This window comes from Octodon degus, unplaced genomic scaffold (genome assembly GCF_000260255.1).
Source record: "Octodon degus isolate 3935 unplaced genomic scaffold, OctDeg1.0 scaffold00159, whole genome shotgun sequence".
Taxonomy (NCBI): domain Eukaryota; kingdom Metazoa; phylum Chordata; class Mammalia; order Rodentia; family Octodontidae; genus Octodon; species Octodon degus.
The window spans coordinates 5,814,024-5,825,917 of record NW_004524735.1 but is presented as its reverse complement, the minus strand read 5'-3'; the positions used below and the strand labels follow the sequence as shown (position 1 = coordinate 5,825,917).

Here is an 11,894-nt window from a genome sequence, read left to right as displayed (position 1 = left end):
AATAGAAGACACTGAAGAAATGGACAGATTCCTAGAAATGTACAAATTACCACAACTGAATCGACAAGATATAACCACTCTCAATAGCCCAATGAGATTGAGTGCACCATTGCTCAGGTAAAATTGATTATGCCCAGGACCAAATGGGGAAGCGAGTGACAGAGTAAGGGGGCATGAATACAGGACAGGGTCTCTTCCCCATGGGGGTTGAACTAGTGACTCCCTTGGGTCTTTCCAGGTGATCAATACCTATTTAGAATATCAATCCCTGGTGCTACTCTTTTAGCATTTGTTTGGCCTTTAGGTCTTTAGGTCTGGTTCAGAGCAGGAGCATCTGTCCCTCCCACAGTTGCAAGGCATCTCCTCTTCTGTGCTGTCTCCTTGAGGGCCTGGCCCTGTCTGCCTGCCTATGATATTTCTATCTAACTCGGCTGCCTGCAATACCCTAACCCACAAAGTTGGGTACATGTCAGATCAGCCTAGCAAGTGGCAGCCTAGGTGGTCTACAGAAAGGAGGTCCCCCAGGCTCCCTAATATTTCCCTACCTGAAAGCCCCCTCATACATTCTCTGAAGTCTCCTTATAAAGTTAAAACTGTGCCAGGCCCCTGGAGCTCTGCCCTGTGGGGGCAGGCTGCTCCAGGACCCAGGGTCCTGTGAGCGCATCGCATCATGACATACAGCCCCGCACTGAGCTGGGTGGGTGGAGAAGCAAGAGGAGCTGGGCCAGTTGGGCACCATGCCCTGTACCTTAGCAAGTGGGGAAAGACGGAGTCCAAACCAGAGAGCAGGGCTGTAGAAGGGCATTAACCCATGGGGCAGTTTGCTGTTAGGTTTGGTGTCATCTTGCGTGTGCTTTCTAGCCTTTCCCTTCTGTGTGTTTTGGAAGAAGCCTGAGAAATGAGGACGTGAAGGAGGGGAGGATAGGAAGAGCATGGGGCCTTCTTGGATGGGAGATGGTCCTTCCTGGTGCACATGGCCACTGATGTTGACATTCCCTTCCACCCTCCTCCTTTCTCTTCCTCTGGCTCAGATTCCTGCAGCCACACCTGAAGGCCCTTCTCAGCTCCTGCTGGTACAATGTAGCCTGACCTTGGGCTTCTAGCCTGGAAGGGGGTGGCCACTGTTACCATGGTGATGGTAAAGGGCCTATTGTTGATGAGGCTTCTCTAGGAGATGGGGAGACCCTGCCTTCTCTCCCACCCACCCCACCCCTGGCAGTGCCTTCCCATGGACAGTGCCTCAGCCAGCACTCTGCCCTTGCTCAGGTGCCCTGTCATTGGACTGTCTGACCTTCACTGTGCTCCCGGAATGTAAAACACACTCGGCCTGCATCGGGGGCTTCAGGCTGTGGCTCCTGCACTCAGCACTTTGTTTCTGCCATGCCAGGTGCCTGAACAACTCCTTTGGTCTCACCTCACATTGCCTTTCATTCCTTCCATCACTGAGGTTTTCAAGATCCTGCTGCATGTCGCACCTGTTCTAGGCACTTGAGGACATCAGTTCATTCAACACACAAAATCCCGTTCTGTGGGCCTATGTGCTGTCTCATCCTAAGAACATCCTTATTAGCCAGGCATCTTGACATCTTCCCCAGCTACTAGGGAAACCAGGAGGTTGCTAAACGCAGGAGTTTAAGACTTTCTGGGAAATGCCATGAGATCCATCTCAAAAAGAAAAAAAAAAAAAGTCCTGCCTGGCCCCTCCCCCATGCCAGAGCAAGCCTCCTAACATGTACTTCCCCTCGCCTCTTCTCTATCATAGTAACCACATACTTATTTGTGTACCATTTGTTGAGTGCCTGTTCTACATGTGACTCACAGATTCTACGAGCTCAGAGCTTCTGTCTGTTTTATTTGCCGCTGCATGTCCATCACTGGCGCACAGCCTGCCCCTCAAAGTGCTCAGCAAATAAGATGAAAGAACAATAAATGGATGATGCTGCATGCTGCTGGTGACAGGGAGGATGGGTCAGGTGCAGTCAGGCGCCAGGGCTGCTCGACCTCCTGGAACCGAAGCCTCTGGGCTGACCTGCAGAACTTCCTGTGCTTCTCGAGTCACCAGAATTTGCACGTTCTCACTCAGCTTTACCCGGGGCCTGGATGTCCCATTGCCTCAGCTTTAGGCATTTTGTGATTTTGAAAAAAAAGTCTGTGATGGTGCCTGACTAGCTAGGCTCCAGGGCAGCCGCTGTGTGCCCCTCCTCCCAGGGTGCAGTGCCCCAGGGGATGTGGTGAGAAACTCCTCACTCTTAAAACCAGCCCTCCATCTACTGGGTAGGTTCCCACCACCACCTCTCCCTGGCTGCGCAGCTCCCACAGAGAGGGTCCTCCTTCGCATCAGTCATTTCCTGTGCTTTGTACTCCGCTACACTGGTATTCAGAGAAAATGCTGCCATGACAACTGCCACAACAGATGGCATTTGAGCAGCCTCTGAGCTACCAAGCAGATATACAGCAGGACTTCCGAGGTTTGCATAGCTTCTGTTATCAGGAGGCCCATTCCAGCCTTAAGCATGATTGAAATGCGAAGGTTAGCATTTGTTTCCTATCCCGGTTCTCTGTCCAGTTGCTCAGCATTTGGTCAGTTGCTCCTGCTCTCTGGCTGTCTGGCTGGGAACGTACTGCTGGATAGAGGAGCGAAAGGCCCATGCATGGCCTTGGGGGAGCTGCCCTCTAAGCCTGAACCCCAGGCTGCTAGGAAGCAATGCAACTTTGGGGTGGAGGTCCCAGCAGAGCCGGAGTAGAGGCCACGCGTGTCCTTACACAAAGGGGGCACCGGGAGGGCATACTGCTCTTCACCTGTTGCTCTTCTCTGCCTCCCTTCTCCAGCACCTCTCTGCTTCCGGGGTCTCAGGGCCCCTCTGCTGGGCTTCCCACCCCAGCTGTGCTGCAAATGCCAACAACTCCCAGAGTTCCAGGGCCCATTCCCATGGCAACCGCTACAATAGTCTCTCGCCCTGTCCTTACCCCTCCTCATCAACACTGGAATGTCAGACTTCACGCAGATTTTTTTCAGCTAATTTTGGAAAGTCGTTTATATTGGCCACTATGTGCTAATGAATGGCTTCGCTCCTAATTACATACTTTTCTGGTTAGGAGTCTTTTCCGTCCTTGCTCTGCCTCCCTTTATAACCGGATCCTCAGCTCATGCTGGGTGTCTGGACTGCACATGAGGTGGGAGTCTTCTAGGAGAGGGCATGGGTATCCTGGTGCTGCCGAGCCATGGGCAGCTGCTGGGCTGTCCCCTCTCCAGGCAGGGGCAGGGGTTGCAGTTTCGACAGTGCCTGAAGATGGATTATTTACCTGTGCAGGATTTGTTGGAAAACCTTAAGGTGAATTTTAATCACCGAGAGCTCCTGGATCAAAGAGCCTGGCCCCCTTTCTGATCTCATTCCAAATGAAGCAGGAGGTTGGAATCCACATCTGACCCCTTTCTGCTTCCCAGCCCTGCTCTCTTCCTGGGGTGCAGATGAAAGGCGCTCGGGGCTCAGCTGCCTTGTCAGGTCTGATTTTTAACCTTAATGACACATTATTAAAGAGTGGATTTGAGACTTGAGGAATGTTTTTTGAACTCCTTCTGTGAACAGCATTCATCTTTGGAGGAAGAAAACCGGGGTGCTTGGTGGGCTTAGGAATGATCTTTTCGATGATGACCATGTTCTTGTTCTTTGTTTTAATGTTTTCTGGGATGTTGTTCCTTGTAATTCATCTCCTCTTTAAAAGACACCATTCCTGGTATTCTTGGGCCCTCTGTTCACCTACAGTGGTGAAGGAGGAGCCTAGTCTCTGTGTTTACATGCTCTGACTCTCTCTAGAATTGGACAGAAATCAGCCTGGGAGTGAGAGTGGCTGTCTGGGCTCCAAGGAGGAGGGTTATATACATGCAGACTCCTGGGACAGGCAGGAGGACTTCCTGAGTTGCAGCTGTTGCTCTGCTATTGATTTGTCTGATTTGGTTCCAAAATCTGATCCTGCTGCCTTGCTTTCTCCATGATGTAGTGACAGTTGGTAAGACCAATGCCATCAGCAGCATGTGTATGGCATGGGGCGCAGAGCAGACCCCTGCCGAGCTTTGTTGATAGAATGAATGAGTGGACACACCATGGAGCCTGAAGCTGGGTTTGGCAGTCAGTGGGAGGCTGAGGCAGGAAGAATGTAGTCAGAGCCCAGCGTTGGCATCTTAGTGACAAAGTCTTTCTGTAGATAAGAAGGACTTGGGGGTGGGGTCAGCACCAAGGGCCCCCCTTCAGTCTTGCAGAGGACTTGCTGCTAAAGCAATCCATCAATCGCGCAGCTCAAGGTTTGGAGGGCTGTCCACTTCACCACTGCTCATAGTTTAGGACTGCTGATTCTCCACTGGGGAGGGCTCTTCTGAGCCTTGTAGGAGGTTTGGGTCCTCTTCGGTGCCTATCCTTGAGTCATCAGTAGTGCCACCCGTTCAGCCCCATTGCAACAGTAGGAGGTGTCAACAATACACCCAAACTTCTCCCTGCACCCCTTCTCCTCTCCATTGGTGTGATACTGAGCTCAATCCTAATATCCTATGAAGGTATCACACCAATGGAGAGGAGAAGGGGTGCAGGGAGAAGTTTAAAAAAAAATCAACAGCAGAGGAAGAAGACATATACCAGGTAACCTATTTATAGTCATACATCCTTTCATAGAGTTCAACATGAAAAGAAGTCCTAGAAGATACTGAATGGAAGGGGACAGAGGCTAGCCTCGCCGGAAATTCTACTGTGTCCTTCAGTGATGTTCTGGGTACTCAGTGGTCCATAAATATGATGGGCAGGTATATTTTATGCTCTTTGGAAGGCAAGTGCCATAACTTTTCTTGGATGTTTGGGTGCCTGTCTTTTCTTGAGTGCTACTATGCTCTTGTGGATAATCTTGCCCTACCTATACTGACCCACCTAAAGGATGCTTTCTAGGGTAAATCCCAAGGGTGCCATTTCCAAAAAAGTTCCTTTTGATTAGCAAAGATAAAGGAAGTTCAGCCTTTTCTCTGTCTCATTTTCCATTGACCATAACTGTCCAAGCCACTCCTTCTTATCATCTATGTACAAGGTATTACAGAAGCAAGAAGAGATTATGGGAAGAAGGTAGGAATGGAAGAGGATTTTCATCTTGTTAAAAAAGTGCCAATGTGGGGGTTATTGGCATATTACATTATGTATAGCAATAGAAACAAGGAACAATGGTTGGCACTTTCCCTTAAAAGCAGGGCTCTATAATAGAATATAATGGCATTTAGAGTTATTATAAGTGCACTGTCAACTACTCACTTCTTTCCCTCTTCTCCCTTTCCTTGATGACCTGCTCATCCGTCAGCCAGCCAGTGGCTGGACCAAAGAACGGAGAGATTCAAAGCCACCCAAGTTTCCCTCCATCTGTCTAGGAAGTGGTTGTCTGTAACACAGTAGGCATAATTTATAGCATTAGCAGTTACTTAGTTTATAGGAAAGCAGACTGCGTCTTTTTCTAGAGATGAGAAAATACGTGTTGGATAAGGACCCTTCAAGGTGCTAGAGGCTAAGAAAGGTGAAGACCTGTGTGTGCCCCAAAAGCAGCGATGCCTTCAGTCTCAAGGTTGACTGGATTCTTACAAGATGGGCGCAGCTCTATTTGGGGGTCTTGCAGCCAGCTTGAGTGCATCTGGAGTGCTTTCACGTGACAGTATTGAAGAAGCATGCCAGATGTGGTGGGAGAGGGGACAGGACCTTTGGGAAGACTTGGAGCCAGACTGCACTCAAAGTAGAGTACTTAGAATGCAGCGCCTCAGACTCTCGGTCTGTGAAGGGGCATCGCGAGCTTGCTTAAGATAGGGAGGGAGGATGGTGACAGGACACAGTGGAAGACAGTCGTTTATTAACTCAAAACAAATGGCATCAGTTAAATACTGATTTGACTGTCTAACAATATTGATGGCGCCTGGGAGGTGGGTGGGGGAGGGGGCTGCTGTGGTGGGGAGAGGAACTGAGTCTTTACCATGATAGGCAAATTGTGTGAAATTCAAAGATCCCTGAAGCTATTTCTTTTATGTATGGTCAACAGTGACATCAGTCAAGCCAGAAGATTTTCCTTTAATCCAAAAAGTAATTAGTCCTCATGTCTGGAGTAGGATGAGACCTCTGGGGGTGACCTGAAGGTTCTTTGGTGAGGGCTTGATGTTGGTTTGCCCTTGGCTGGGGCATCGGTCCTGGCAGGCCTGGGAGACCTCACATACTCTAGCTGGTTGGTGGCTTCCTTCTTGCCCAGAGAGTATGAAGGACAGAGAGCTTTGGGAAGTCACCTCCCTCTCTGGCCACCTGCAATGCCTGCTGTCCTGAGAATTTTGTGAGTAAACACTACCTGTATCCCTGTGGCGACTCCTGTTCGCCACTTGTACATTTGACCATCTGCCTCTTCGGAGCTGGAAATTTCTCCCAGCTCCCAGTGGGTGGCTGGGTGGATCCACTAGCCTCGTGCCCATCTCCCTCCTTCCTGGCCGCTGCTCACGTTTTCAGGATTGCACTGGCGACACTGATCGGGAGGAGGGCGTGCCCTGCTGCCTGGTTATTTTCGGCAGCTGTGAGCCATCCAAGGCCTTTTGGCATGGTGTGGCTGGAATGTTAGGCAACCTTTTCCTGTGCAAGTACAGACAAAGGAGAGTCCTAACCTGCCTCCATCCATCCATCACCCATTTTTACAACATTCTGTCTGCCTGTGGTTCTTAATAAGAGGTGGCTATGGAGAAGGCAAAAATCATATTAAGTATATGTTGTTGTTTTTTCCCCCCTCTAGATTGAAAACATAGATGCCTGCTTGAATTTCCTGGCAGCTAAGGGAATCAACATCCAGGGGCTGTCTGCAGAAGGTGAGTCAGGGCGCTGGTCCTGCAGCTGCCTTTTTTTCGTTTAGGGTGCCCGCCTGTCATTCACGGAAGACCTTGGGATGGATGCTCGCCACTGGGGACGCTGGTGGACTCTTCTGGTCTCATTTCCCTCGGTGGCTCAGCGCTTGCCTAAACTTGAAGACGCCAGCTTTTGCCAACCCAGGGAATCGCTCTAAGAATGTAGCCCTGTCTGGAAGACGTTGAGGGGGTGGCGAGCTGCGAGCTGCTCCTATTGGAGGAGGGCTTGCTTGGACAGTGCTGATTTGATTTACCTGTCTGGTAGTTCAGTTAATAATCAAGTCAGGCTTTATCAGTAAGCGGGAACCCCCAACCACAGAACACAATAAACCGTACAGTTCCTGGGGGAAACGCTCCGTGCTTGTCTCTGTTGTAAGACAAGCAGCACTCTGCTCTGCTCTTAAAAAACGATGCGCTTTATTAATGCAATACTACGTTTTTATACCCGATGAGTTTTTAATTAGCTGAAATATGGTGGCTAATTAGCACATTAGCTCTTGTAATGTTCTGCTGTTAACTCAGGTATTGGCCTGGAGCTGGCTGTTTGGAATTTGTAGCCTCCTCGGGCAGCACCTCAGCCTGGAAACGTTCCGTCTCCCCTGTTTGTAAACACCGGCAGCTGCCAGCTTCGAGGCTGCTATAGGGCCAGCGTCCTCCCAAACTCATTAGGCTGCACCTGCCTCCAGCTTTCCCAGAACAGGTAGAGCAGTCGGGGCCAGCATCTAAATGGCGCGCCTTTCCTGAGCAAGGGTGCTGCGGCGGCAGGGACTGAGGGGGGCAGGGTGGGGCAGAGGGGAGCAGGGAGGAGACGTGGCCGAGCGGAACGGGTAAGTGCGCATGCGCGATGGCTGGCGGGGGGCGCTTGGTGATTCTGCTCTTCTACGTGCGTGGTGTGAGCTGGGTTCTCCCAGCTGCATTCTGGGCTGTGGTCTCTTCACTTTGTGGGTGGGCGACGTCCATCACCAGTGTCTGTGCTTCCGGGTATGAGCCTTCTGCAGCGGCACTTGGAATTGCCCTTGGAGGAGCACCAGTGTTTTGGGTCGTCTCTGGCCAGGTGTGGTCACAGTGTTTCCAGATGTCCCTGAAGCAGCCACAGTGTGGTCAGCCCTCTTCCTGGCTCTTACAGCAGGAGGCTTCCGCTACCTCGGGGTATGGGCCTTCATCCACCGGAATGTATTGCTGAGGTGTGGTGGAGGGTGATAGGGAGATGTCGATTCCCAATCAGAGGAGTACAGCTCTTCCTCCTGGTGAGGCCTTCATGTGCCAACCGGTAGGTGGCAGGACGTGGTCTGGCTAGCCTCCAGAAGAGGTGGACCGCAGGGACAGGTCAGTGTCCCTCCAGCAGAGTGCTAGCAGGGACCTGTTACAGTTGTGCTTAGCCACACAGGCAGACTGCAGGCCTACTTCGTTGCCTGGGCCACTGGAGGCCTGGGTCGTCAAACCGCAGCCGCTTGGCATCTGCCCATTGTCCTGCCTGCTGCTGCCTGTGTCCCTGTCCGCTCTATCCTCTCTGGCCCTAAGGCCTTGGAATCTGGGCACTGAGCATTTATCAAATGAGCAGAAGCCTACTCTGCTTGCGAGGGTATACCTGTACGGGCTCCAGCTCTCAAACTGTGGCTCAGTTTACAGGTGAAGACCCTTTGGCCTAAAGAGGCTTTGTGAGTGGCATCCTCAGACCTCGGACCCTAATGGCCGAGGCAGAGTTCACACCCAGCTCCATGGGATTTCAGAGTTTATGTGCGCGGTGGCTTAATCTAGGGCAGCACACGGATAAACTCAAGGTCACATATAGATTAAGGGAATCAGGCTTAGAACTCTGTTCTTTAGAGCATCATGTGAAAACCTATTGAGTGGCCCTTAAAGGTACATCCTGCCAAGAGATCCTCAGCTCTGTGTCCCCTTATGATATTGGAGATATTGGGGTGACCTCATGGTGTCTGAGCACAGAAGAGCATTGTGCGGCAGGGTGCTGAAGTGTCCCCTACGGGGTCATCATGTGAAGTCACTTGATGTATGTCAGCAGCGCTATGCCGAGTCTCCACCTTTCCTGCTGTCCACATCTATGATTCTGCAGTTTGTCTTTCCAGTACTGGGAATTAAACCTGGGTCCTTGCACGTGGTAGCCGAGCATTCAACCACTAAGCCCCATCCCTATCTTGTTCATGGTTAAACTTCTATCTGAAACTCCTCAGGGCTTTTTCCTGTGGAAGTGGGTGTCAGAGATAGAGGGGGCTTGGAGTTTGGGGGCTGAGCTCCCCTTGCTTGCCCTGTCCTGCTTCCTCTGCCCAGCCAGCAGAAGAGCAGAGTACTGCAGCTGGTGAAGTTGCTCTTGTGTGGCCATAACTTCCTGCGTCCCACGCAGTGCACACTGCACGCCCTGGCTCCGGAGCCTCGCTCCTTTGTGGCTGGCAGGCCATTGGTGGGCTTTGCAGATTTTGCCATCTTCACCTCTTGTCCTATAGTCCCCTCAGCATGCAACATGGAAGCAGCAGGAATGCATGGCTTCCATTTTCCACTTGGCAGTGGGTGGGCGAATGAGCTTCCTGTCCCCTGGCAGCTGCCCTAGCCCTCCATCTCTCGCCGTCCTCTGTCCCCAGTTCAGCCCGACCGGAGGCAGATCAGCCAGGTCTCTGTGCCCCAGGACTGAAATGCCAGGCACTGTTCTTGCCAGCCACCCAATTTTAGTTAGAGCCCTGACTTCTTGGTGACAGCGGGAACTATCTATCCTCTCTCTATGGCTGCCAGGCATTGGCCCCCACCGTGAAGGCTGTCCTTCAGTCTTTTTATTAATGTCTTCAAGGGCAGAAGGAGAGCAATGCCAGTCTCTCTGCTTGCCTGTATTCTGGGGGAAGGTGACGCCTCTCTTCTCCTGTCAGCTCTTTGACTTATAAAGAGCAAGGCTGCTCGTAAGCTCTTTATCTTCCAATTGGGCCTTATTCACAATTGCGTGCACTAGAAACCTCTCCCTCGAAACCCTGTTAGATTACAGGATAGAAACCATCGCTTGAGAGCCTGCCACACACCAGTCACTGAGCGCTTCCATCTCACTTCATCTCTCACGAGCAGCCTTCAGAAGTCAGTGTCAGAATTGTCCCTGTTGGAGGACAGGAGGAGCCCAAATGTGACAGAGCCCTGACAGAGCCAACTTAGTGCAGGAAGTATAAACCATGGGTGGCACTAGAGCCCTCTCATGATGTTGTCACCTTCTAGAGGCCCCACCTCTGGACCCTTGAGGTTTGGGGGTGCATTTTAGACCTAAACCGTCACACCAAAGCCCTAACATTTGGGACCAGGAGGCCCACAGCGTCAGCACTGGGTATGCCTCTGTCTTCTTCCATTCAGAGTCCGGCTCTCTCCTCCAACACTCAACCACTGCCTGTTTCTAGCCTTCTAGAAACTCCTAGGAAAGCATTATAGTGTTTGAAAGAAAGGTGAAGTCTTAATGCTTTCTGTTTCTCTTTTGAAGCTGATGACTGTGTGCCCCGAGGCCCCTCTTGTGATGAAAAGCACCCTGGCAGTTGGAAAGCCCCGTAGACACCTCTCCACCCTTTCCCAGTGACTGAAGCTGGCTCTGGAACCAGCGGGTGTGTGCACCTGTCCCGCAGCCGGAGCAGCGCAGGCCCTGACCTGCCTCTCTCGCAGCCACAGAGGGCCTTTGTTCCAGGGCACAGACGGCAGGGCCTGGGTCAGAGCTGTGTGGAGATGCCGGGGGCCTGGATGCTTCCCCGGTGCCAGCCTCTGGGCCCCTCGGCGTTCCTGCAGCTCGTAGAGCTCTGCCAGGGTCCTGTTTCCCTGCAGGAAGGGCTTAGGCCTTCCTGCTCTGGGGTGATGTTCAGGATCCATGCCCCTCGACACTCCCTGACACACACAGGAGCTGTCACAAGTGTCCCTCCATCTGCCCATTTTGGGGACACCCGGGCTTTTGTCTGCCCGGCCCTGAACCTCTGCAGTGGAGTGTAGAGGTCAGGTAGGTGTGCTCTGTGAGGTGCAGCAAGCCTCTGCTCAGCTTCTGCTGTGTGCCAGGCACAGAGCGAGGTGCTGGGGGCCGGCCGTGCACTGAACAGATGCAGCACAAGGCCTCGCTCCAGGTAGGAAGGAGCTCGTGGGGAGGTCTGAGTCAGCGGTGGGATCAGGATCAGCCCCTCCTGGGGCAGCCAGGGCCTTCACAGTGGCGAGCTGTTTCCCTGGCTTTCTCAGATAAGTGAACACTCTCCAGGCAGAAAAGGACATGAAGAGAAATCTGAACAGAAGACAGCACGCTGGGAATGTAGGTCTGTGGAGGCAGAAGGTGGGCTCTGTCAGGGACGTGACGGTGGCAATAGGAAGAGAAGTCGCAGACTTGGTGTGGTGGCACACGCCTGTCGTCCCAGTGCTGGGGAGGCTGAGACAGGAGGATCACTATGAGTCCCAGCTGCATAGTGAGACCATGTACCAAATACATAAATAAAAGACTTAAGAAGAGAGGAGTCGCTCAGCCACCTAGCATCTCCTTGGGCACGCCACTGTCCTCTGGTTCTGCCCTGTCCTCTAAGAGGCAAGGTGAGGTCGGTTGATCGGATCCAAGCTTCTTTTCCCAAGCTTTGGAAAGTGTCAGGAGGAAAACATTCTTGTGGGCTCTGTGTTTTATTTTGAGGCTTTTTCTGGAGAGCTGGCCTGCCAGGCTCATGGGAAGCAGACAAATTCCATTTGGAAATGTGGAAGGAACACACTTCCAGCTATTTGGGATGCTGTCTACAGTAGACCGCCCATGGTATAGATGATGTGACTTTCACCACTCTTGAGTTTTGTGAACTAAAAAAGAAGGGAACAGCCCAAATGTCCCTCTTCTGGGGGATGGGTAAACAAAATATGGTCCTTCCACATGATGAGCTCTCTACTCAGCATTGTAAAGAAACTGACGCACGTGCTAACAAGGCTGGATCTTGGGTCTCATTATGCAGCTCGGACTCGTAGAGATCCTCCTGTTTTCAGCCTCCCCAGCACTGGGATTATAGGCAGGCAC

General features: G+C 51.9%; 1 protein-coding gene across 11 annotated transcripts in view; it reads left to right on the top strand.

The window, feature by feature from the left end:
- Positions 1–11,894, top strand: part of Nav2 (neuron navigator 2) — a 394,179-nt gene that overhangs the window by 154,866 nt on the left and 227,419 nt on the right. For all 11 annotated transcript variants that reach the window (XM_023702826.1, XM_004642702.2, XM_023702824.1 and 8 more), the window contains exon 4: positions 6,784–6,856. In XM_023702826.1, coding sequence (XP_023558594.1) covers positions 6,784–6,856 — 73 coding nt within the window. The remainder of the gene's footprint in view (positions 1–6,783; positions 6,857–11,894) is intronic.